Below are 25,665 nucleotides of genomic sequence, written 5' to 3'. Positions count from 1 at the left end.
GGCTGCCTCCAGTCCTGCTTGTCTAGCTGGGCTGCAGAGACGTGGGCACAACTAAAAGCACCCTGGGGCTCATCCCTTTCCCCCTCGAAGTGGAGCAGGGGTGATGGTTTGGGCTGCGGGAGCTCTGCAGCACCTGAACTCCGTGGGTAAAGCTGGAGTATGTGCTGGAGATGGGCCAGGAGACTTTTGGGTTCTGCTCCTTCCTTCTGGCGTGCCGTTTGCCGGGCGTGCCGTCTCGACGGCTTGGGAAACATGTTTGCTGAAGGATTCACCCAGAGCTGCTCCCACCTGCCTGCGGCTGCCGGCCCTGCCGCAGCACCTGTGCTGACCTGCGCTTTCCCTCTCTTCCAGCAACCCAAAAAGCAGCCACTGGATGTCGATGACCTCACTAGTGACAGCGTCCAGAGCATCAGCGTCAATACGCTCTTTCTCCTTAGCACGACTGTTGACAGGATGAACAATGTGAGTCTGCACAGTCGTCACCTCTGGGGCGGTTGGTGTTGGCCCCAGAGCCACCGTCCGTGCACCGGGGGTCCCACACTGCCCTCGGCACAGCCCGTGCCACCCGTGTGGCATGCAGGACACCTCGTCTGCCGGGCCAGATGGATTGTGACCGCTCCCAACCCTCGTAGGGGCTGTTGCCACCATCCCCTCCCCTCCAAGTGCAGGGCTGAGGTTTGTTTTGGGAAGCTCCTCCTCCCCGACGACCCAGGGACTCCCACCCCTTCCCGCAGGCATCTCTAAGGCTGCAGCAAGGCAGTGGTGCTGGAGCCCTCAGCACAGGAGAGACACGGACCTGCTGGAGCGGGGCCAGAGGAGGCCCCAGCGACGCTCCGAGGGCTGGAACAGCTCTGCTGGGAGGACAGGCTGGGAGAGCTGGGGGGGCTCAGCCTGGAGCAGAGAAGGCTCCGGGGAGACCTTCCTGCAGCCTCCCAGTACTTAAAGGGGACCTATAAGAAAGGTGGGGACAGACGTTTCAGCAGGGCCTGTAGCGATAGGACAAGGGGTGATGGTTTTAAACTGAAAGAGGGGAGATTTAGACTAGATCCAAGGAAGACGTTTTTGACAACGAGGGTGGTGAACCCCCGTCCCAGGCTGCCCAGAGAGGTGGTGGATGCCCCGTCCCTGGAGACATCCCAGGTCAGGCTGGACGGGGCTCTGAGCACCCTGCTCTGGTTGGGGATGTCCCTGCTCATGATGGGGGTTGGACTAGATGAGCTTTGGATTTTCCCTTCCCACCCAAACCATTCAGTGATTCTATGAAAGGGAACACCCTGGGGCTGGAGGTCTGGTGCTGCCGGAGCGCAGCTCGGGCAGTGGAGACCTCTCCCTTCCTGAGCAATAGCACTGGCTAAGGGGACTCGGGGATTTTCCCCGTCAACAGAAGGCCTTTAACCGGGCATCTCCACCTCCTCTCCCTCTCGGTTCCGTGCTCCGATGCAGGGTCTCCATCCCGCAGCCGGGCTCTTGCCGGCTGTCCCGTACCGGCAGGCAGGACGAGTGTCTTGCTTCCGTTCTCCCGGCAGGTTCTGTGGCCGTTCCTCCTGGAGTTTGTGACCCCAATACAGTTCACCAACGCCCTGACCCCGCTCTGCAAGAGCCTCATGTATTTGGCCATGAAGAAGCAAGAAGAGGGAGAAAACGCGTCCCTTATCCGTTACGACCTGAACGGTGAGTGCTGGCCTCCCCCGCAGGCGCTGGGGTGCTCGAGCCTGGCACCCGTCTGCGAGACGGGCAGTCGCCGGCCTGCTTCGTGGGCGCTCGGTGGGAGATGCTGCCTCATGCTTTTTTCCTTTCTGTTTGTAGCGAACCTGCCTTCGCCCTATGCTCTAACGACGAGGCTGCTGGTAAGTGGCCTGGAGGCAGAGCTCTCCCTTTCTCCAGTTACCGGCACACCCCGAGAAAGCATCCCTTCCCATCCTGTCCCAGCTGGACTAAGAGAAGCCTGCGCCGAGCCAGCAAACGGGCAGGGCGAGTGTCCCCCGTCACCTTGCTGCTCCCGGCAGAGGTGCCCGTATCCAGAACCGCTGTGCACCCCCATCCCCTCCGCACGCAGCAGCATCTCCGCGTAGGCGGTGGAAGCGCAGGCTCCCTCTTAGATACCCAGAGCCGCGTAAGCGGGGCGCGCTGCCGTGCGGATCCCCGGCTGTTCTTACAGGGCTCGGAAAACCTTGGCGCTAGGGAGGCTGGGGTTTGCTCCCCTCTGCCCGGGGATGAATCCGGGGTATGGAGGGATGTTCTCTGCTGACAATATTTCTCTGTCAACAGCTGGAGCAAAAGGAGGAAGCTGTAGCTTTGTTGAGGCGTAGAGATCAGTCGCCTCCCAGTACTTCATTCCCGTGTTTATTGTTTCATGTTTTCTGACTCACAACCTGGAAACGCCTTTCTCTGCACTGACAGCCTTTGTTCTGTCCCCAAACTTTCAGGTTGTATCTTCACAGCCGTACGTAGGAGACTGCCGGGGGATGGCTGCCCTGCGTCTGCTGAACGTATTGCATTGCAGTATCCACCCCGCGCTGGACCAGCTTTGGAGCAAGAAGGTCCCTCTCCTGGTGGAGCACATAGAAGGTAGGAAGGGGCTTCTGCTCCTGAGGAACTGCTGGAATCACCTTCTCCAAACTGGACTGCGTGTGCCCAGACACTCGGGGGTGTCTAAGAATGGGGTGGGGTACTGCCCACATGCCTGATGACCCTCAGTACACTGGAGGTCTCTGAAGAAGTGCCGTTTCCGATTTTAATAAGGACTTTAATCACCCTGGCGCCACTAATTCCTACCGGGAGTGCCCTTGTGTCTCAAGCGGTTAGCCCCGCTGCTGTGTCAAGCACGCACCGCATTTGAAGAGCGGTCTGCCCCCGCTGCGTGAGGTACAGCCAGGATGAGAAACCAGTGAAACAAATGTGCTTTCTCCTAGAGAACACGGAGAAGTCCCTGTCCCAGAAGGAGTGGGAAGAGAAGCTGCTGCTGGTAAGGATCCCTGTGCTGGGGAGGCAGCGGGGCAGTGGGAGGGCAAGCGGCAACCAGCTCCAGAGCTGCCCTCGGCTGGGCTCGCCAGGGCTTCGCGCGCAGGAGAGCGGCACGGGCTGGCTCTGCAGAGGCAGGCATTTGCCTTTGCCCACCCCGACCGCGGTGGCAGAGGTGGTCACCCGTCGTCATGCTGCCGAGTCTTCTCGCTTCAGAAGCGGAGATGCAGGTCAGCGCAGAGAGTGACTTGCGGTTCCAGCAGGGAAAGATAAAAGCGAACTTTCAGGCTTGCTGGTGGGTCAGAGATGGCAGTCCCGGGAGTGTCTCTCCGCTTAATTGGAGAGCCTTAAAATAGGGCATGGAGAAGCAATTAAAACTGGGCAGGGCTCATCCCGCTCCTCTGATGATGGCGGTGTTATTTGGGTGCAGTTTATCTTGGAAGAAACCTGGCCCTGAGGAAGAGGGCACGTTTCTGGAGTGGGGGGAACGGCCGTGTGCTGGCAGGATCCGTGCTGGGGCGGGCAGGTTGCCCTCCGAAGGGCCAGGCAGCCTCCCGTGGAGGTCCCAGGGGTGCATGCTCCCTCGCTGGGGGCAGGGCTCCGGGTATGTCCGACGCCAACCCCCCGTGTTTTATTCGTTGCACTGCTCTCGCCTCTCCGGGCCAAGACTCCTCGCTTAGCCAGGAGCAGGTTTGTTAGGACGCCCGCGGCTGACGGCTCTTCCTCCCGCAGTTCCTCCAGGAGACGCTGGCGGCCGTTTCTGACAACACGTGGATTTGCCATTTTGTCACGGAGATGTGCAGGCAGCTGAACAGCTACAACGGCTTCCTGCTGGAGAAGGTGATCGTGTGGGGGAGCGGGGGGCATCGAGGGGCTGGCAGCGCCCGTGCTGCCGCAGTGTGTTAGCAGGGGCAGGGCCCGTCCAGCCCTTGATCGTTCTATCAACAGCTTGGTGCTGGGAAAGGGGCATTAGGAGGGAAGAAGAAGGTTAGTGAGGTGGCTGGATGGGCTTGAAAACGAACGACTGATCAGTCCAGAGCCAAATCGCTGGCTCGAGAGGTCCTGGCCAGGCTGTGTTGCTCTGCCTGTGCCGGTGAGACCCAACTCGTGATCTCCGCAGCTTGCGTTACATCTGCTGTGAACGGGTCTGTAATTAAGCTGGGTGAGAAGCGAGCTGAGCCAGAGCTCTCTGAGGCAGAAGAGAAGGAACCGAATGACCCTGTTTCCGACTGTGCCGGCGCAGGGGTGTGCTGCGAGTGCTAACCTCCAGGCTGGCGAGGCAGAGGACAAGGGAGGTCTTGCTGTTGTGGGTCGGGAGGGAAGAGGTCTCCCGTGTGCACGCCGAAGGACTTGGTGCTTCTGCAGGGGTGTAGGAGCAGTCGGAGTTGAGCCCGGCTTGGCTGGTCACCGGGGGCTGTGGAGGCATCTGTGAAAAAATCTGTATTTGTGCTCCCTCTGTCACGGTGACTTGGTTTCTCTCTGGGCAGGAACAAGGGTTTTGTTATGAGTGTTCCTGGCGCCGGTGGGTGCAGTTGGTTCAGTGCCCTTCCGGGGTTAACGGCGTAGTCTGACGCTGAGCTGCTGGTCAGGCTTAGCAGAGCACGCCTTGGTGGGGAGGCTCTTCCTCGGGCCGAACGCCACTCTGTCCCAGTGCACCCCGGTGCTCCGAGCGTCCCAGCTGCTTACGGCTGGGCTCTGACCTGCACCTTTGCTTTAGGGCTCGAGCCTCCAGCGTGCCGCGAGGAGCGATCCGTGCGTGACCAAGCTCCGTCTGCCTCTGGGGGCTCGGCAGGGTTTCACGGGGTGGTAACGTTCCCCTTGCTCTTCCAGAACTTCCTGTATAAATGCATTGGAACGACGCTTGGGGCGTGCGCCAGCAAAGACCTCGTGCAGAAGCAGCTCCAGGAGCTCCTGGAAACAGCCAGATACCACGAGGAGGCAGAAAGGGAGGTGAGGAGGGGTTGTGCCAAACATCCCAAGGGTTATCCTGGTGGACCAGGAGAGCAGTCCTACCATGCTGACCTTTCTTTTCTGGTCCCACCATGCCTGGCCTGGGCTTGTACCTCCTGGAGAGTGGCTTGTAGGGTAGGTTGCAGCGTCTGGGTGAATGAGCCCAGAAAAGTGAAGAGAGCCCACCTGCAGCAACCCAACGGCAAGGGGGCTCCGAAGCTGGGCGAGAGGCAGGGCGTGCCTTGGGACGCTGTCTCCGGTGGCGCGTGGCCCCGGACGGGGACAGGGTGCTGTTTGCCAGCCCTGAGCATGCTGGCAGCTCTGCTTCCTCAGGGGAGTCGTAGAATTGACTTGTTGAATGGTTTGGGCTGGAAGGGACCTTTCAAGCTCACCCAGTCCAACCCCCACCATGAGCAGGGACATCCCCAACCAGAGCAGGGTGCTCAGAGCCCCGTCCAGCCTGACCTGGGATGCTCCCAGGGATGGGGCATCCACCACCTCTCTGGGCAGTCTGGGCCAGGGGTTCACCACCCTCGTTGTCAACAGTTTCTTCCTTAGATCTAGTCTAAACCTCCCCTCTTTCAGTTCAAAACCGTTACCCCTTGTCCTGTCGCTACAGGCCCAGCTAAAAGCCCCATCCCCACCTTTCTCCCCAGCCCCTCTCAGCCCTGGCAACTGCAGGAAGGTCTCCCCGGAGCCTCCTCTGCTCCAGGCTGAGCCCCCCCAGCTCTCCCAGCCTGTCCTCCCAGCAGAGCTGTTCCAGCCCTCGGAGCGTTGCTGGGGCCTCCTCTGGCCCCGCTCCAGCAGGTCCGTGTCTCTCCTGTGCCGAGGGCTCCAGAGCCGGACGCGGCACTGCAGGGGGGTCTCCCCAGAGCGGGACAGAGGGGCAGAATCCCCTCCCTCGCCCCGCTGGCCACGCGGCTTTGGGGGCAGCCCAGGGCACGGGTGGCTTCTGGGCTGCGAGTGCACGTTGCTGGCTCGTGTCCAGCTTTTCACCCACCAGGACCCCCGAGTCCTTCTCCATGGGGCTGCCCCCCATCCCTTCATCCCCAGCCTGTGCTGATCCCGGGGGTTGCCCCGACCCCGGTGCAGGACCCTGCCCTTGGCCTTGTTGAACTTCATGAACGGACCCACAGATCCTTTGGTGCAGGTTTCGGGGATGGGGGTGCTGTGACAGCCCGGGATGTGTTTGGAGCTGCTCGGGCTCTGTTACTGCCAGGTGCCATCTCGTGTGCAGAGCTGTCAGCGCTGTCCTGTCCCCGGCAGCCTGCCTGGCTCTGCTTGTGTGACAGCCCAGCGAGCGTCTGCGTCCTGCCAGAAGGGGCTTTTTGGCTCCTCCTCCATGCTTGGGCTGTGGCTCGCGTAGCCCCACAGGTTTGGAGAGTTAAGCCAGAGCCACAGGGAAAAAACAGTTTTTTCTAGCTTTGGCTGCCTGCCCTGGCTTGCCGTGGGGTCAAATGGGCTCGGTGCCCTGCTTTGACAGCCAACTGTTAAATTAGCGTGGCTGAAATGATGAAATGTTCCCATCTTCCATGCTGCAGCGTGAACTCGTGGCTCTGGTGTGAGGTCTTTCTCCCTCGGACCCTCCAGGGTTGCCACGTCCCTGTGGCGGGGAGGGGACCTAGCTCTTCCCGCTCCTCTAGGCTGGAGCCCACCGAGCTGGTGTCACCCTGGGGGCTGTGGCAGTGCCCCCCCCTGCTCTCCAGAGCATTTCCAGGTGGTGACACGTTTCTCTAGGCTCCAGCAGTTCTTGGCTGTGCCAGGATGATCTGGTGACATCTCTGTCTTCCTGTGCTGCGCTCCGCCGAGCCTCGCACCCACCATAACATCACAGCCCTGCTGCTGCCATCGCTGGAGCAGCTGGGGATGCTGCTCCCCCTTCCCTGGGTAACCTCCAGCGCACGTGCTCATCATAGAAACATTGAATGCTTTGTGCTGGAAGGGAAAATTCCAAGCTGACCCAGTCCGACCCCCACCATGGGCAAGGACGTCCCCAACCAGAGCAGGGTGCTCAGAGCCCCGTCCAGCCTGACCTGGGGTGTTCCCAGGGACGGGGCATCCACCACCTCTCTGGGCAGCCTGGGCCAGGGGTTCACCACCCTCACTGTTGAAAACGTCTTCCTTAGGTCTAGTCTAAATCTCCCCTCTTTCAGTTTAAAACTATGACCCCTTGTCCTGTCGCTACAGGCCCTGCTAAAAAGTCATCTGCCTGCGGATGGTTTGCAGCATGTTCTTCACTGCCAGCTCAGACCCTCCCTCGCTACCCTGGAGCTGAGGTTGGGCTTGAGCTCTTCCTGCCCATCCCGGCCAGATTCGTGCTCCAGCTTCGCACTCCCCCCAGCTCTCCTTTAAACTCGGCCGAGCGGGATGCCCTGCTCGGCCGGCGCTGCCGCGCTGTGCTGCTCTGCTGCGCTGCCGCGCGCTCCCCTCGCCTGCAGCTGCCTTTAAGTGCAGTGCAAACACAAGCTAACGGTGCCTGGCTTTGCTCCAGCTTATGCAACTCTGTCAAGGGCTGCCCTTGAATAAACTGTTTATGGAGTTTCAGCCCAGCTTGCTAGTCCTCCTGGAGGTAGAGCAGAAAGGCAGGACCTGCTAAGCCTGCTTTGCTCTCACTTCCAGCCGGAGCGCTCGACCAGGCTGCCGTCTCCCGCAGAGCGGCTGACATCTGCCCGCTGGAGAGCGTGCCGTGTCTGTCCTGTCCCCACGGCTCTGCTGGAGCTCTGTCCCAGCCTGTCACCCAGACAAGGACGGCCTTATTGTGCCTGTATCCCCTGGAGGCACTTCCCTGCCCTGGGAGAGGGTCGTGCTGGCTGCCAGGCTGCTCCCAGCTGGGCACGGCTCAGGTGCCGGGAATTAAACCAATAAACAGGCTCTTTTTAAGTGTCAGCTGGGGCTGGTGAATTAATAGCTTTCTGCTAATGTGTTTTCACTGCTTCCTCCAGGGACTTGCTTCCTGCTTTGGGATATGTGCAATAAATCACCTGGAGGAAACCCTGGCCAAGCTGGAAGATTTTGTTAGGTCTGATGTCTTCAAGAAATCTGTGGGACTGTTCAGTATCTTCAAGGTAAGAGCCAAAGGGCCCCCGCTGCGACACAGCCGGCAGCAGAAGGCTCACGCAGGCACCTTCAGATACGGCGTGTGCTGGAGCGTCCTTGGGAAAGGAGTTAATTTCCTGCCTCGGTGCGTTTGGCCCGGGGCTGGGATACCCTCCGCCTCTCCAGAGAGCTGCTCCTGGCATCAGGCTGCTTGGCGTTAGCTCCCAGCTCTCAGCCGCACGCTCCTGCGGCCCCGCGGCCCGGCGAAGCTGCTTGCTGGGTGGGCTCGGGTCAGCTGTAACTTGGCTTCTGTGTCCGTTGGGCGAACCCAGCCTGATGTGGAGCGTGGTTTGGCCGTCACCCATGCTGGTGCTTGACAGTGATCCCCGAGCGGCTCCTGCAGCCGTGCGCGCGCCCCAGGAGACGGGGGGTGTTTCGGCCATGAACTGCTCGCTGGGACGGTGCAGGTGATGGGCAGTGGATGCTGATTTCTAGCACGGTAGTTAACCAGCAGTTAACCTGGTTAACTTAGCCAGGCTGAGGCTCACGTGCTGCCCCGCAGGGCTCCAACAGGTAACGCTCGGTGGCAGACTGGGGCTCGTGCCTCGGACAGAGACGTGCTGTTAGCGCAGCTCACGCGCAGACGCCCGATGCTCTATCAGGGCTCTGCAGGTCACTGCCACCACCAAAAGGATGGGAAGCGAAGGTCTGAAAGCCACTGAGGGGCCCTGTCATCTAGGGGACAGCTTCAGCTGGTCGGGCAGACCCTGCAGAAACCACCTCCCCGTGACACCTGGGAAGAGCTGGCCCTGGCTTCCCCACTGTTCCCCCGTTAACTTTCTCATCTGCTGTAACAGGACCGTAGTGACAACGAAGTGGAGAAAATAAAGAGCACTCTCATTCTCTGCTACGGCTACGTAGCTGTGTATGCGCCTAAGGAGCTGGTGCTGTCCCGGATCGAAGCGGACATCCTGAAGAATATCTTCCAGTACTTTAACACTAAGGTAAGCCGTTGGGATGCCCCGTCCTCCCCGGGGAGCGAGAGCACGCACGGGCGAGCTGGAGCAGCCCGGCTGTTCTGGGTGCTCTGCCAGAAGGGTCCTGCTGGCACCCATGGGCAGCCCCTGGGAGAAGGTCATTCACTGCGGAGTCTGCTCACTCATGTGCTGCTAACGTGTTTTGTTTTTTCACTTGTTCAGGTTCTGGGAATAAAGGTAGAAACCAAGGTACAGTGTGAGGCATTAAATCTGAACTACTCTCTGCTCTTTCCTGCTCTCCCTGTCTGCCTCTTGCTCTGGGTTCCCCTCGAGAGCAGCCCCTGCTGTGCCCACAGCAGTGCTCCTCTGCCCGTGGGGACCGGGAGAGCTGCAGGAGCTGCTGCTCCTCGCCCTGAGCTCCCCAGCCCGGTCCTCCGTGCTGGAACCGTTGCTTGAAAGTGCCAAAACTCACAGCAGAGGGGAAGGGAAAAATGCCTTTCTGGCAGGACAGGAGCCGTAGGCGAAAGCTTGGCTCGGGTGGGCACCACCGTGGTGAACTGCTGAGCTGACCGAAGGCTGCGCTGGCCTCCCACGGGTGCCTGCGGCCGAGCGCGCTGCCTGCGGGCAGACCTGAGCCTGTCGCCTTCCACCCGTTCTGCTGAGGCCGGGCCTTTCCTGCGAGCTCCGCGTGGCTGGAGCTCGCAGAGCCGTCCCCAGGAGGGAGCGAGCCCGTTTGGGTTTGCACTTGCGGCGAGACGAGCCCTGCCCGCCCTGGGAGGCGCGGGCCGGGGTTCCCTCCCCGGAGCCATGCAGGGCGCGGGTACGGCGTGCTGCTCGCCTCCCCTGCCCGCAGAGAGGGCGGTCGGGCAGCCCCTCCGGCTCCCCGCGCACGTGCTTTGCTGGGGAAGCTCAGGGACTCCAGAGACTAAGCTGCAACCCAGCGCTTGGCTAAAATCCACTAAACTAATTCTCCTGCTTCCCCCCTGGAACAATCATTCAATGGGCAGATATTAAAACCCAGATTATTTTCCTGGGGGCAACGAGAGGCTGTATTTTTATATGTCTCTTTTTAAAGGCTAAACAAGAAAAACGGCATTTGATCTGTTAGGCCAAGGACTCCTTCTCCGGGCTCCACTAATGCCTTTTCCTTCTGGGCTCCCACTGGCACTAACAGCTTCTGCAGAGCATCTCTGGCCCCCGAGCTGGGGACCTTCTTGCTCAAACCCTCCCCTGGCTCCTTGCCCTCCTGAGGGGCTCGCCTGCGAGCAGGGGGCGAGGGCTGGGACCAGGGGAGCGCTTTTAATTGGGGTGCCTCCTCTCAACCCCGTGTCACTGTCCTAGACCCCGAGCTCTGCAGGAGGAAGAGCTCCTGGCGACTTCTGGAGTTGCCTTGAGCATCCGCACGCTCAAGAGCGGAGGGAGACCCCGGGGAGTGTCCTCGTGCCGTGCGCTGCCAGCTGGTGTCCAGCTAGTCTGTGACACTGGGGACGGGGCGCGCGCCCCGGTCAGCAGAGAGCCTGTATCGTGGGTAAAGAGCAGAGAGCTGAGCCCACACGCTACTAGCGGCACAGGCCAAGCTGTTGCGCTCAGCCTGAGCGCTGGTTCTCTGGGAGGGACACCGGTGCTGGGTGGGATGACAAGTTACAGTTGTGTGGTAAGCCTGGTCTTCACTTCTCACCCTGGGTTCTGCTCTCAGGACCTGACCCTGAAGCTGTGCCTCATCCGGAGCATCTGCATGATCAGCCAAGCCATCTACAACGGCGTGAAGTGCGGGGACTTCATCTTCACCCGCAAAGCTGAGCTTGTGGCCCAGATGGTGGTAAGAGCAGGCCCGGCAGGGTGGCCTGGCTTGGGGCTGGTCTAGCGGACTCCGGGGCGGCTTTCCTGCGCACCTGGCCGAGGGCTAAGCGCAGGCGTAGCTGCTGCATCTCTGGAGCTGTGGTCTGGGTGCTGTGTGGGAAGGGCGGGTGTGGGTTTGCCCTGCTGAGCCCCGTCCCCGCGTGCCCGCCGGGGCAGGGTGCTGAGCTCCACGGACCTGCGGAGCTGCAGCCCGGGCTCTGCCTGCCCGGGGAGGGCACGTGCCGGGGCCCAGCAGGGAGCTGAGCGGTGGGAGGATGGCTTTCTGTGAGAGCAGACCTGCGTTTGAGGGATGCTGCGGCATCTCCGCGGCCACGTTGCCCAAGGTGTGGGGTGGTCGCGCAGCATTTGGGGTGTCGGGCTAATGCAGCGTGGCTCCTGGCTTGCCGTCCTGGGGAGGCTGGCCTTCGAGGCAGCGGTCGCCCTGAAGCTTGGCCCGTGCCCAGAGTGGATGTGACTGTGACCATCACCGTGTTCTGCCTTCCAGGAGTTCATAAAAGCAGAACCGCTGGAGGCGATGCGGACGCCGGTTCGCCAGCGGGCGATGATCACCTGCACTTACCTGGTGTATCCTTCCCCGGCGCTCGTCCCTGCGGGAATGCCGCTTGCAGGGCAGCGCCGGCTGGAGCTGCTGCGCCCACAGGGCCTGACCCCGCGTCCCGGTTTGCCCCACGGGTCTGACGGCAGAGCCGAGGTGCTCTCCCTCGGCAGGCAGGTTAATAGAGCTGTGCTAGGCCCGGTGGAGCTGGGCGGTCTGGTTGGCCTGGCTGCCAGCCTGCCCCAGCGCTCTCGCGCTCGGGTCTCGTTGGACTCTGCAGTAAATGTTCTCTGTACAAACCGGAGCCAAGGGCACCGCGCTCTCAGTTACGCAAAGATGACTCCTGAGCTCCAGCTAAAAATACTCAGCGTGTCACAGCTCCTGACACAGATACTGGGAACGCTGCCTGCTTCCAATTAAACTGGTGCCACTTAGTATGGAGTCAAGTCAGCAGGAACGCATTTTAAAATCCTTGTTCCCGGCTTAGCCAGGTGAAAGGTGCTCTCGTAGCACTCGATGCATCCGTGTTGCTTCCTTAACCGGGGATCAGCATCCTGGAGCCGCACCTCAGCGACCCCGACAGGACAGAGCTGATTGATACCTGCCTCGCTAGTGTGCTTGCCCTGCCACCGCTGGAACCGGCGAAGGAGCGAGATGAGAACGGAGGCGATGCCTTGGACAAGGAGGTGCGGTATCCAGCGCCGGCAGGCGGATGCCTGCGCTGCTCGGATGCCTGCCTGCCTCGAGCTCGCGCCGGCAGCACAAAGCCGCGGCGCAGCTACCACCGGCTGGCTCGCGACCCGGCGGGGTGACAGGGCTTTGTTCTGCGGCACCGCGGTCGCAGCTGCTCCGGGACGCTGGTCTCGGGGCCGCGTGCAGTTGCCTTTTCACAGTCGCGTGAGCCAGCGGGTCCTGTGGCCCCAGCAGCAGATCGGCCGTGGGAAAGGCCTGTTTTCAGTTCAGCTGGGCACCTCAGGGGAAGCGGGCTGCGCTGTTTCCCTTTGCTCGCTTATCTCCTGAAGAAGCCTGGCCCTTCTGTGTGCTGATAGCAAGTGAGAAAATATGAGCTTATCAGCAAGTCCAAATGCTGCTAATAAGAGCGTGAACTCCCTCGAGGGGAAAAATCAAATGATCCTGGAAACCCTGCAGGGTAGAAGGGGCCTTTACATAACTAGCTTTTGAAAGGCTGCAGCTGCTTCTCAGTTGTGGTTGAGTGCTTAATGAATGAAAATAACATGCTGCTAATGAAGTTGTTGCAGCTGCTGGGTGGCTGCAGAGCAGCCCTGTGCTCCACCGTATCGCCTGCCGCTGCTGCGGCTCCTTCGGGGCGAGCTGCGGAGCAGGAGCCTGGGGCTCTGACTGTCCCCGGCTAGTGTTTGCAGGCATCTGGCCTAAAAGTTTAAGTTAATAATCCTTTTCTCTTTCCCTTCCGATCTGTGAAGTTTTGTAGTTTTTTATTTTTTGGAGTTTATCGCAAAATAAGTTCTGGAAGGGAACTAAACATCTTCAAAGGGCTCATTCAGACTGGGCTCGCTGGAATTTATCCCCAAGTGGGAGAAGGACCAAAAACCCCTTCTGCAAAGTCTGTGCTGATGCATCTGTGCTAGCGTGCTCGGCTCTGGCTAGCTGCTGGCACTCGGCACGGATCACGGCCGCCATTGTGCTGACTCCCACCGCGTGCCCGGCACTTCCAGTGAAGGTGGATTTTGCAAACTGGGTTCAGTCCCTGCTGCATTTTCCTGCTAAGCTGGAGGTGGCTGCGTCTTGGCACCCCACACCTGGGAGCGTCCAAGCTGAGAATAGGTGGAGAGAGAGATCTTTCCTTCCTGGCGTGCCTGGGCTGGCTCTCTGGGATGAGGTGCAGCCTGTGGTCAACCTTTCCTCCTTAGATGCTGTATGGTGACACCATCAGTGCCCTTAAGGATGTGCTGAAGAGTCTCCTGCAGAGGAACTTGACGCCCCACGGGCTGCAGGACATGTTTGCGGTAGGTGCAGCCTGGTTTTGGTGGGCTCTTCAGGGAGAAGCAGGGAAGCAGAGGTGCCCGCCTCCGGACCGTGAGGTCCAGCGTGACCCTCGCCCCCCTCCCGCGGAGGCTGGGCACGCAGCACGGCTGCTCTGCGGTGCTGCTCACGCTGCCTGGCTGGGGCGAGGTCTCTAGCGAGGAGGAAGCAGGCGGTTGCCCCTGTGGGCATGCCTGCTGGTGCCCGAGAAGGGTGGCCAGCACGTGGTAGCGGGGGACACGCACACGGAGCCTCACCAGGAGGCAGAGACCCAGCGTGGTCCTGAAGAGGAGCCAGGATGAGCTGGCTGGGTCAGGGCCGTAGTTCCCGCAGCCCCCGCGTGCGCCACGGGTCGCTGGGCTGAAGGACGCCTTGGCCGCGTGCGGCAAAGCAGCCTGGCCTCTGTTCTCCTTTCTGATGCTTTTCCCCTGTAGCATTTAGGCCCCTGGATCAAGTCAAACAAGGAACACGAGCGGCAGCGAGCGGTGGAGGTCAGTGCTGCCTTGCTGGACTTCTACCTGAGCAAGCTGAACGTCAGCGTAAGTAAACTCGGTGCTCCGGCGTCATTTTTCCTGCTGCTGTCAGCCTCGCTGGGGCTCGTGCGTACGCCTCCGTGGGGGCGCGAAGGTGGGCTTCGCGGCGGCAGGGGAACACTGTACTCGTGGCCCCGTGCTCTGCATGCGAGTATCACCTGTATTTGTCGTCCCCACAGACCGTCATCCCCTTCTACAACCTTGGCGTGCTGATCGCGCTCTTCTCCCCGCGCTGCTCGGACTCCCTGGCCAGCGTTCGCCAGCACGCCGTCGACTGCGTCTACTGCCTGCTCTACATCCAGCTGTGCTACGAAGGTGGGCGTGCGGGCGGTGGAGGGTGGTCTCGCCGCCCGGGCGGTCGGTGCCAGCAGCAGGAGCCCTCTGCTCCGTGGCCGGGCGGAGGGGTGCGCATCCCATCCCTCCGCATACGCGATCCCGGCGGAGCGACCCGCCAAGGCGCTTTGCCGCGGAAGCAGGGCCGCTGGAGAGCGTCACCGAAGCCTTTGGCTTTCGGAGGCTCTCCCCAAGGCTTGAGCGCAGCCGAGCGCGTTGCTGAGCCGGGCCTGGCGTTCTCCCCCTCTCCAGGAGAGGTCAGTCCTCCACTTCAGATGCCTGAGCGGAGGCGCTGGGGAGAGCGCAGCCGCTGCCGCAGCGCCGGGAGAGGACGGTGGCTGGGTCCCGCTCCCTGGGGCCGCGCGGCTCCTTGCGGGGCAAGCTTTCCTGGCCCTCGGCAGCAGCTTCGGCTTCTTGGCTCATCCCTGGAAGGAGGCTGGGCCAGCCTGCGAGTAAAACCCAGCTCTCTGCAGCACGTGGAGGTCTCTTTTGGGTGTAAAATAGAGGAACGCTGTTCGCTGAATACTCCCTCTGATTCCAGGTTTTGCCCGGGACCACAGAGATGAGATGGTGGAGGGGCTGAAAGCTCTGAAGAAGGGCCTCGAGGAGCCCGACTTCACCGTTCTCTTCCACACCTGCAACAACATTGCCATGGTAAGGTGGAGGGCAAGTCCAGCACGGCCCCGGTCTTTGCAGGGTGGTGGAGCTGTGGAGCCGGAGCTGCAGAGGACTTGATGCCTTGTCTGTTCTGAACAGCCACGCAGTCTGGAGGCTGCGGGAGAGCCCCAGTCTGGCACCAGCAAACAAGCCACTGCAGCCCTCTCCAGCCTGGGCAGGGACACTGGGCAGAGCATCTTGCCCCCAGTGGGAAGCTGCTGGTCCCCTCTTTGGGCTTGAGGGCCCCAACGAGGGCATCTCTGCAGACCCTCTGGGGGTGCAGTGGACACCAGCAGGGCTCGGTGCCTCCGTTCAGGGGTCTGACGGGCGGCCTGAACTCCTCAGCCACCAGACACTCCCAGCGCTGGGGTCGCAAACTTAGTTTGCTATAGATAATGCAAACAGTTGCTGTCCGTGTCCTCTAAAAGCTGAGGTGGAGGTGGTCTAGCTCAGCTCTACGAGACCTGCTTGGGCTCCGGCGTGCTCCAGTGTGGAGACTTTGGTACCTTGTGCTCCTCGATGGCCGCTGCTGGCTGAAGGAAGCCCTCGAGGCCCCGTCGCTGGCTGAGCTTTCCTGTGGAGCGTGGTGTGGTTGGCTCTGGAGCTGCAGCCGCTGGGCTCCTGGCTGCCTCCCAATACGGCAGCAGCATTGGTAAAGCTGTTCAGTGCAAAACCCCCGAAAGGGTCCAAATGCGGCTCTCAAACCGCAGTGGTTCACATGATGTGGACAGCATCCGGGATGTGGCGGTGAGGGGTGGGATGAGGGTTGACACTCTGCTCTTGCGAAAGCTGCAGGGCTGAGCTCCTCCCTGATGGCTGTTTTCTGTGCCAAGGGCTCTGCAAGCATTGCTGCAGAAGGACTTGTAGCTGTAGAGAAGCTGGTAGGATCTTTTTGTCCCGGAAAAGCTGCCATTCCTCACATTGTCTCCAAGGACAAGGACAAGGCTGAGGTACTTAATGCCTTCTTTGCCTCAGTCTTTCATAGCCAGACCAGGTATCCGCAGGGTGTTCAGCCCCCTGAGCTGGAACATGGGGATGGAGAGTACAATAACCCACCCATAATCCAGGAGGAAGCAGTCAAGGACATGCTAAACCACCTGGACACCCACAAGTCTATGGGGCCTGATGGGATCCACCCGAGAGTACTGAGAGAGCTGGCGGAGGAGCTTGCCAAGCCACTCTCCATCATTTATCAGCAGTCCTGGTTAACAGGGGAGGTCCCAGACAACTGGAGGCTTGCCAATGTGACGCCCATCTACAAGAAAGGCTGGAAGGAGGATCCTGGGAACTACAGGCCTGTCAGCCTGACCTCCGTACTGGGGAAGATCATGGAGTGGTTGGTCTTGAGAGTGCTCACGGGGCACATGCAGGATAACCAAGGGATCAGGCCCAGCCAGCATGGGTTCATGAAAGGCAGGTCCTGCTTGACCAACCTGATCTCCTTCTATGACCAGGTGACCTGCCTAGTGGATGAGGGAAAGGCTGTGGACGTTGTCTACCTGGGCTTTAGTAAAGCCTTTGACAGCATCTCCCACAGCATTCTCCTGGAGAAACTGGCGGCTCGTGGCTTAGACAGGTTTACTCTTCGCTGGGTGAGGAACTGGGTGGATGGCCAAGCCCAGAGAGTTGTGGTGAACGGCGTTAAATCCGGCTGGCGGCCGGTCACAAGCGGTGTTCCCCAGGGCTCGGTTCTGGGGCCGGTCTTGTTCAATATCTTTATTGATGATCTGGATGAGGGGATCGAGTGCTCCCTCAGTAAGTTTGCAGATGACACCACGTTGGGTGGGAGTGTTGATCTGCTGGGGGGTAGGAAGGCTCTGCAGAGGGATCTGGACAGGCTGGATCGATGGGCAGAGGTCAACTGGATGAGGTTTAATAAGGCCAAATGCAGGGTCCTGCACTTGGGTCACAACAACCCCATGCAACGCTACAGGCTTGGGGAGGAGTGGCTGGAGAGCAGCCTGGTGGAAAGGGACCTGGGGGTGCTGGTTGACAGCCGGCTGAACATGAGCCGGCAGTGTGCCCAGGTGGCCAAGGCGGCCAACAGCGTCCTGTATCAGCACTAGTGTGGCCAGCAGGAGCAGGGCAGGGATCGTGCCCCTGTACTCGGCACTGGTGAGGCCGCAGCTTGAATCCTGTGTTCAGTTTTGGGCCCCTCACTATAAGAAGGACGTTGAGGTGCTGGAGCGTGTCCAGAGAAGGGCAGCGGAGCTGGTGAGGGGTCTGGAGCACAAGTCTGATGAGGAGCAGCTGAGGGATCTGGGGTTGTTTAGTCTGGAGAAGAGGAGGCTGAGGGGAGACCTCATCGCTCTCTACAATTACCTGAAAGGGGGTTGTGGCGACGAGGGCACTGGTCTTATCTCCCAAGTGACCAACGATAATACGAGAGGAAATGGCCTCAAGTTGCGGGAGGTTTAGATTGGATATTAGGAAAAATTTCTTCATGGAGAGGGTGGTCAGGCATTGGCACAGGCTGCCCAGGGAGGTGGTGGAGTCGCCATCTCTGGAAGTGTTCAAAAAACGTGTGGACATGGCACTTCAGGACATGGTTTAGGGGACATGGTTGTGCTGGATTAATGGTTGGACTTGATGATCTTGAAGGTCCTTCCCAACCTTAGTGATTTTGTGATTCTGTGTCGTCGCTCCAGCAGACATTCCCCCCTACTGACTTCTCTACTGAGCAGCTTATTCCATCCTCGGATCTGGAGAGAGCGATGGGACCCGGGGGAGCACCCTCCCAGCTGTCGGGTGGTCGCCAGAGCGGAGTTAATGGCTTGACTACGTTGTGCCACCCATCCCAAGCGAGCCTCAGGTTATCTGGCCACGCTGGCCAACAGTGTGGGGCAGGTGGCCTCTTGCCTCCCTCGGGGCTGTGGTCTGGCCCTCGCTCCCCTCCGTTGCCGCCCATTTGGGCTCCTGGCTGACGCTCCTGCAGGGCACCGAGCCGAGGAACGGCGTCCTGCTGCCTGCGGCGGGGGAAGCTGCAAGCTGTGCAGGGGACCCTTCCCCCAGGCTCTGCCGGTGTCGTCGAAGGGACCGCTCTCGTCAGAGAGTGACAAAAACCCATTCCTTCACTCCGCTTGCCCTCCCCTAGGTGATCGGGAAGCGCATCCCTCCGGACCAGCTGATGAGCCTCCTGCTCGCCATGTTCGAGGGGCTGGCGGATCCCGATAAGAACTGTTCCCGAGCAGCCACCGTCATGATCAACTCCCTCCTCAGGGAGCGCGGAGGCGTCTTGCAGGAGAAGGTAAGCCGCTGCCGCTTGGCCTCGGCACGGCCCCCGGTCCAAATGCTGCCCTGGAGAGGCAGCTCCAGCCGGGTCGTGCTGCCTCCCTTTCTTCCACCTGCGTAGCCTGATAACTTCCCGCTTGCAGCTCCGGCAGCTGGTTTGCTGGGCCTGATGGGCTTCTCTGGTACGGGCAGGGATGCTCCAGCAAGGGACAAGCCCTTGGCAGGACAGCGATGCCCGGCACAGGGAGGGGTCCAGCCCTCATGGAAGAAGGGAGACGTTTAACCCCTGTCTGTATCAGCTCTTGCCGTTGCATTTCTGGCCAGGGGAACACTTGCCCCAAAGTTTTCGGGGGCTGTCGCTCCTGACCTTCCTCGTTGCCCGTGGGCACGGGCGCTCGTGCTGCCCTCCTCCGTCCTCGCGGTCGGGGAAGGCTGCTGCGTAGCAGGAGGCGGTGGCTGCTGGCGAGGCCGGCTCCGGTCTGGCTCTCGCTCGGGTTGAGGAGTTCAGAGAAGCTCACTTTACCAGAAGGGCTCAGGCTCCCTGTGAAACCTTTGCAAGCTCTGGGGGAGCCCAGTGTTCCTGGCTGGGAAGCCAGTCTGAATGCTTGCAGGGCTTAGAGGTGCTGGACACAGAAGGCTTTTTTGTCTAATCCACTACCTTTAGGGCTAAGCTCCCCCTTTCTCTTGCAGTAATTGGAAACACCAGGTCTCTGGCTACTCCTTGGGCTCGCTCTCGCACTAGAGCTTCTGCTAAAGTCCTGCTCGCTACCTATTAGCCTCTATCCTCCGTGGGGGTGCTCCAGCTTACATGACTCACCTTTTGGTCAGATCCAGTCCAGCCCAGATCCTGAAATCCGAACTGACGCTAAGCCCCGGTGTCCGTGGCGCAGACCCGAGCGCAGCTGGGGACGGAGCGCGCGGCTGCTCTGCACTTAATCTCGGGAATTTGCTGCCAGGCCTGGTCTGCGCGTGAACTTCCTATTTGTCTTAACGTGTGTTTTACAGCTCGCGGCGAGCGCGGAGGTGTCTCCCTGCGTTCAGCTTGAGTTCCTCTTAGGAACTCGCTTGCTGAGCTCCTCTCGCTGCGGCCGCGTCGAGGCTGGGGCTTAGCGCGAGGTCCTTGCCAGAAGGCCGTGGCTCGCGGGTGGAGGGTGTCCTTGCCGGGTCCTCTTTGCCCTGGCTGTACCCTGCAGCCTCGTCCGTCTCCTTGGTGGCGGGGGGGGATCCTTGATCTTCCGCGGAGGTCTGCGGTTCCGCACGCGCCTGGCGAGCGGGGAGACTCCCCTCAGCCGGGAAGACAGACGGCCCTGCGGGCTGGCCTGCGCACCCGCGTTGTCTTCCCAAGTCGCCGTTACCTGCCTGGGCTGCGATCGGGGGGAAGGGACACGCAGGGCCTGTCTGACGGTGACCCCAAGCACCCGTCCCTCAGCTGGATGCCACCATCTCCTCTTCCCTCAGGTGCCCGACATCATGAGCATCATCCACAGCAAGCTGGAGGAGGTGGACGAGGAGCACATCCGGAAGGCGGCCCAGCAGACGGTTTACATCTTGGCCTCCCAGCACAAGAGCGTGGTGGTGTCCAGCCTGCTGGGCAGCGTGCTGCCCTTTGACAGGTCCTGCCCGGCGCCGCCGCGGTGGCCCGGCGCCTGCACGTGCTCTCGCGGTGCCTGGGCTTGGGAGCAGCTTTCGCCTAAGCTGCAGATAATCTTTTGGCTCCTTACCCCAGTAATCAGACCCTGCTGGAATTTCCTTTGCGCGCTCAAGGATCAGCACGGCCGCTCGCTGCCGGAGCTGCCTTTCGGGGGGCTCGCTGCGCTCGGAGGCGCCGGCAGCGCGAACTAGCGAAGCTGGCCCCAGAGAGCCGAGCGTGGCCGGGGTGCTCGGTGCTGCTTTGCAGAGCAGGGCACCTCCCCAAAGCCGCTGAACGACTCGGCGCCAGCCCTGGGCTGAGCCTCAAGCAGACGCGATCCTCCTCCTCAGACCATTGCTGCTGCTCCGTCCCTGCCACGGCACGCAGGCTTGCAAGCTGCACGGGGCAAGGCGGCACCTCTCTGGCAGCTGCTCGGGGGGAGCTGCAGGGTTTTGGGGTTGCAGGGTGGCTTTGGATGCTGTCCGGGAGCAGCCGCTGGGTGAGGTCGCACGGCACAGCCTCTGCTGTTGAGGAGGCTGCCGTCCAGCCTTCCCCTGCACGCAGCTCCCGTGAGCCACCCGGGAGCTCTCCCGCCGGGGCTTGCCGTGCAGGCTCCTGCTCCCTGCGCTGGCTTTGCTAGCGAGGCGCTAGCCGCCGTGGCGTCCGGCGGTGACACGCTCCTCGCCCGCGTTTTGCGGCAGGTGACGTGACCCGGGTGTTCCCCGGCACGGGCAAGGGGCCGACGCGCGCCGCCCCTCAAAGGAGGGAGCGAGGTAACGATGGCAGCCGGTGCCAAAGCAGCGCTCCCCTCCCTCCTCTCCTCTAGCCACACGTGCACCATGTGGAGGTCCCTGGCCACCGAGCCCGCCCTGACCTCGCAGATCCTGGAGCAGCTCCTGGAGAAGGTGAACCGGGATGTCCCGTACAAGGAGAGCAAGTGCTTCCTGCTCGGGAGCGGATCCGAACGCATCGCGACCCCGCTGCCCCTGGCCGTAAGTGTCCCGCTGCCGCCCCAGCCCCGGGGAGGGGGCCGTTCCCCACGCCGACACCTGGAATGCTGTTTTCATTTCCTTGGCTCGGGGGTTTGTGCCAGGCGCGGGCTCTGGAAATAACGCATCGCTGTGTAATGCCTATTAGAGCTAATCCACAGGCTCGTAAAAAGCCTCTCAGGTGTCCATCCTCAAGGGAGACCACTTTGCATTTTATCCCTTCAGAAAAAATAAACCCGGCTTGGCAGCTTTCTAAGCAGTAAAGCAGCTGTGAAAATTTCCTCCTTCTCTGAAGGACCAAATGCAGATGGTACAGGCTGGGCCGCACTGAAAGCGAGCCCTCCTCCCCTCCCCGCTCCTTTTTTAACACCCCTCTATATTGTGCCGTGTAATTATGGCTTTTTAAATTGGCCGGAATAGGGCTCTGCGAAGGGCTCTGTGTGCGCGTTGTCTTCCTGCCCATAAAACCCGAGCTCTTGGATCTGCTCTCCTTCCCCAGGTACAGACTTCAAACCTCCCCCAGCTGGGAACACCCGGCTTTCCCGCGGAGCAGCGCTTTCACAGCAGCTGCAGCTCCGTCGGAGCCGCGTGTGGGGCACGGAGAGGTGACGCCGGGGGTGGATGCCGGTGCTCTGTTAGACTCGGTGTCGCAGGAAGGAGCAAAACCCCTCTCGCCGCCGCGCTGGGTTATTTACTAACAGATACCAGCGCGGCGTGGGAGATCCCCTCCTAAGCCTCTTCTCCCGCGCGCTCGCTCTCTCTCCAGGCCACATGTGCTTTGTATGAGATCATGTCTGCTCCGGAGTCTGGGGCAGCAGTGCTGGGACTCTACCCGCCGTTGTTTGTGACTCTCCTGCTGCGCGTCAGCTGCACCGTGGGTGTTCAGCTACCGAAGAACCTGCAGAGCAGGGAGAGGAGGAGCAGCAGCCACGGCCTGGCCCCCCGGAGCCTCCATCCCTGCAGGTACGGCGCAGCCGGGGCGCTGGGCAGCCGGCGCGGAGGGAACGCGCCTGCCTGCCATGTGGAACTCATTTTTGTTTGTACAAACACAGCGGCGTGTGCAGCGTCTGTAAGCGGAGGGCTGGGTAATAACACCCGGGCCATAACGCCTTAGGTATGACGGCCTGACCTCTGCTGCGGTTTGGGCTCTGGGGGTTTTGGGGTTTTTTTTTTGGTGTGTTTTCTTCTGCAGAACACAGTCTCTGAATTGGGAAGCATTAAATCAGCCGCCTCTGCAGCCGCAGCGAAAGATGTGCTTTTCAGAGCTCGGGCAGCCGGTGCCGGAGCCCTGCCAGCTTGGGTTACTGCCGCAGCCTCCTGAAAAAGCCCCGCTGGCTTTTGGGAGCGGGTCTTGGCAGGGCCCCCCGGGGCTCGCTGGGCACGTCGGAGGCAGATGAGCGTTTCCTGGGGAGGGAGGATGGCTCCGCTTCCGTGAAGGATGAGGAGGGGAAGCTAGAAAGAGCGAGCTTTTTGGCTTCGCCGCGTCGATGGCTGCAGCGTGTCTCGGTCACGCCAATTGCTGCCCGTTAAGCGAACGGAGCCGGGCCACGACGCCGTCTTCCCCCGTGGAGAGCTGGCGGTGCCGAGCCACGGCATCCAGTTGTCCTCCTTCAGTGCGGTCAGCCTGCGGTGTCCCTCACCGCTGAGGAGGAGTCCCGGGGAGCCGGAGGGCTCGGGTCCCAAACAGCCCCTCTCCAGCTGCCGTGCCCCCCGCCTGGCTGCGGCGAACGCCTTCAAAGAGCTGCATCGGGTGGCGACGCGCCGGGCGGGCAGCGGGGTGATACGCTGCACACCTGGGCCACCGGCAGCCGCCGCGCTGCCCGGCCTGGCAGGGTGCCGCCAGCAGCTTTTTAAAGGGTGGGTTCAGGTCCTGGCCTCTCCCTGGGGCTGCCACGTGTTGTCTAAAACTGATTTCTCTGTTGAGAGAGCCCCTGAAATCCCAAAGGGACAGTTGCTGAACGCAGGAGAGCATCACCGCAGCCGCCGGATAATCCTCTGCTCGAGCCAAACAGCCCGGTTCAAACACCAAAGGGCGTTTGCTGGCGCGGAGCAGCGCCGGCGTCGGCCCCGTGCATCTGTCCTCTTTCGCAAGTGAGGATGCTGGAAGGGCCTCTGCGAGGCCTCTCCTGGGGCTCTCCCCTGGCCGCAGAGGGAGGGGAGACCGCCGCGCCCCTCGGCCGGCTCCGCGCCCCTCGGCCGGCTCCGCGCCCCGCGCGGGCTGTCGGTCCGCGTCGCTCTGAGCCTGCGAGCGCAGCGCTGGCCGACTTACCGAGCGTCGTCAGCTCCTGGACGTTTCCAGCAGAGCCTTCGCTCGGGGAGGCAGGACGCCGTGCGGGCAGAGCCCGCGTTGGCCGGGCTGCAGGACTCCCCCACCCCTGGGCTTCAGCGAGTCCCCTCCCGGGAGCGCGAGGCTGTAACCCGCGGCGTGGCACGGTGGCGAACGTGTCCCGTCGACGTATGCGGGTCCCCAGCTTCTTGCGGGCGTCGCGCTGTGCTGGTGCCAAGGGCTGGTTCTCCAGCCGTCGCCCGCGCCCTGCGTGGCTCCGTCCAGCGCGCCGGCAGGAGCCTGCCCGTGCTGAGCAGCACGGGGGGGGCTGCTCTTCTCTCCTCCGCCCCTGGGCTACCTCGGGGGTGCTTTGGAGCGTTGAGCGTCTGAGACTGCACCGGCGCCCGTCGGCCTTCAGCCCTGCTCCTGCTGGCTTCTCTGCTGTGGCGCAGCCCTGGCGCCGCAACCGCGGGCACCCTCGTCCTGCAGCAAAGGGCCCGGCTGATGAGCGGCACCTGCGGTTGCTGTGAAGCACTTTAAATTATGGGGACGTTGGGGTTAAACCCAGTGGCGGTGCTCCCCAGGCTTACCGGGGGCTGGAGGGCAGGGAGCCCTTCTCTGGAGCTGCTTCTCCAGCTCCCTCCGCCACCTCCACGTCTAAAGGTTCCCGGGGTCTCGGGTCGGCCTGCGGGGAAGAAGCTCTGCCCTGATTTTCAGTTTTATCCTCTTGTGCGTTTCCAGACTTGGGTTTTTTACAGGATATTATTAGTCTTAGAAGGGAAGAAGGAGGAAGAAAAAAAAAAAAGCCTGGAGGAGCCCCACAAAGAGAGCAGGGAGCGGACAAAGCGGCAGCGAGCTGAAGGGGCTGTAGCATCGCTTGACAGTTCATTTGTCAAGTCGCAAGGGTGAAGAAAGGCCGTTTCCTTATCCTGAGCCGAGCGACTGGAACAGCAGCCTCGGGCACACCGAGCAATGCCCCCCGTCTTCCGCCCGACCGCGGTGGGCCCCGTCTTTATCTCGGAAAGCTGCGGCTCACGCAGAGGGTGACTTCTCCAGCGGGGAGATGTAATGAGTGGAAACAGGTTGTTACGCTGCATGGCAGGGCTGCTATCTGATTAGTGTTTTATTTAGACCACATGTTAGAATAAAATCCAACAAGCCCGACGTGTTGGAGGAGCGGGTTGGTTAAGGCCGATCATGGGTGGCCCCGTGGCCATTCTGGCACTGGTGGTGTCACTCCCCGAGCTCGTGGCGCTTGCCCCGTCCCCTCGGGGTGTTTCGCGCAGCGGCGGCTGAGGTTCGGGACGGTTTCATGCAGATCCCCCCACCGGGAGCGGGCACTCGTACTGCCTTTGCGGCTCTGGGCTCGTGCAGCCAGAACTGTCTGTTCTCGTCGTGCTCTTCCCCCTTTAACGGCTCCTGGAAAAGAGGCACGGGCAGATCCCGGCCAGCCCCGTACCAAAACACGCGGAGTACTGCGGGACACTCGAAGCAACTGCTTCCCTCCCAGGGAAGGAGACGCAGGAGCCAGGAACGACTGCTCTTCCTCCAAAAGCGCCGGGGCTCCGAGCAGCGCTGGGGCCACGAACCGGGACGTGCTGACCTACCCCCGGGACCACCGCTCCACCCGTGGAGCGGGGCTGGATCAGCCCACGTGCCTCCCCGCCGCTGCCCCAGGCTCCTGGCCAGCCGCTCGCTGCGGCAGCGAGGCGGCTGTCGATCCCAGGCACGAAGCGTCGGGGTGCGAGAGCCCCCAGGTCCTTGTTGTAAGAAAAGCCGATGTGCCAGCCCGGAGGTCGGGAGGAGCCGGCAGCTCTTGGACGCCCACAGCCCCCGGGGAGCAGCTCTGCCGGAGGCTGGACCCCTCCTGCCGCCGCTGATCGAGGCGGCCAGCTTGGTCCCAGGCCTTGCTGGGTGGAGCTGGCAGGATTGTACCGGAGGGGCTTTCTCGCTGGTCCGAGCCCGCGGCTCGTGTCGCCAGGGCTAGTCTGAATGCGGGTGCGCTGGCGATGCTCCCCTTCGCTCCCGTGGGACGGCAGCCGGTGGGCTGCACGCCGCGTCCGTGTCCTCGAGGAGGGGAAAAAGGCTCCTTCGCCGCCGCTCCCCAGCCATGGCCGGCGCACACGCGCCGCGCCGGGCTTCTCGGTGCCGATTCTCAAATCTCCGCCTGGTCTTGCAGGTGTTGGTACGCAGCAGCCGTGTCCCGCCTGTGCGTCGTGGCTGCGCATCCCTGGTGACGCCGCCTGCGTTTGGGGAAGCAGGGAGCGGGGCTGCATCACGCCGGCTCCTGCCAGAAATCTCCGGGGACTGGCTGGAGGGGCAGGGAACGGCACGTGGTTCTGCTCCGAGCCCTGCTTCTGCTCCTGCCGTGCACGGGTGCGGGCAGGTAGCCGCGGCTGCGCGTCCGGGAAGCCATCGCTGATTGATGGAGGGGAGCGGTCTTTGTCCAACGCGCAGAAAAACCGCGGGGATGTGAAATTCCAGCCTTGTCCCAGGAGCTGGTTACAATATCAAAGTAATTTCCTGTACGCGTTTTGAATTTGAAGTCTTCATGATATTTAAATGCCAAAGAGAGATGGTAAAGGTGAATACGATAGCTTGGCAGGAAAGGGAGGTTGGGAGACACGGGCTTTTGTTGGAAAGGAAGGAAGCGTGTACGGGACACTGTGGAGAAAGCAAACCTTGTGAACGAACGGCTTTAACCAT

At 61.6% G+C, this 25,665-nt stretch overlaps 1 protein-coding gene across 1 annotated transcript in view; it reads left to right on the top strand.

The window, feature by feature from the left end:
- Nucleotides 1-25,665, top strand: part of MROH1 (maestro heat like repeat family member 1) — a gene marked incomplete at both ends in the record, with an annotated part of 45,768 nt that overhangs the window by 6,708 nt on the left and 13,395 nt on the right. Inside the window, 21 exons of the mRNA XM_082015046.1 lie at nt 352-462; nt 1,527-1,671; nt 1,807-1,847; nt 2,427-2,568; nt 2,913-2,965; nt 3,694-3,801; nt 4,792-4,911; nt 7,854-7,976; nt 8,805-8,951; nt 9,147-9,173; nt 10,621-10,743; nt 11,269-11,348; nt 11,870-12,005; nt 13,209-13,304; nt 13,755-13,859; nt 14,033-14,168; nt 14,728-14,840; nt 17,938-18,090; nt 19,533-19,687; nt 20,531-20,696; nt 21,460-21,656. Of these exons, the coding sequence (XP_081871172.1) occupies nt 352-462; nt 1,527-1,671; nt 1,807-1,847; nt 2,427-2,568; nt 2,913-2,965; nt 3,694-3,801; nt 4,792-4,911; nt 7,854-7,976; nt 8,805-8,951; nt 9,147-9,173; nt 10,621-10,743; nt 11,269-11,348; nt 11,870-12,005; nt 13,209-13,304; nt 13,755-13,859; nt 14,033-14,168; nt 14,728-14,840; nt 17,938-18,090; nt 19,533-19,687; nt 20,531-20,696; nt 21,460-21,656 (2,477 nt within the window). The remainder of the gene's footprint in view (nt 1-351; nt 463-1,526; nt 1,672-1,806; nt 1,848-2,426; nt 2,569-2,912; nt 2,966-3,693; nt 3,802-4,791; nt 4,912-7,853; nt 7,977-8,804; nt 8,952-9,146; nt 9,174-10,620; nt 10,744-11,268; nt 11,349-11,869; nt 12,006-13,208; nt 13,305-13,754; nt 13,860-14,032; nt 14,169-14,727; nt 14,841-17,937; nt 18,091-19,532; nt 19,688-20,530; nt 20,697-21,459; nt 21,657-25,665) is intronic.

Source organism: Phaethon aethereus, assembly GCF_964289735.1.
Source record: "Phaethon aethereus genome assembly, chromosome: 2".
NCBI classification, from domain to species: domain Eukaryota; kingdom Metazoa; phylum Chordata; class Aves; order Phaethontiformes; family Phaethontidae; genus Phaethon; species Phaethon aethereus.
This window is presented reverse-complemented; position numbering and strand designations above follow the sequence as displayed.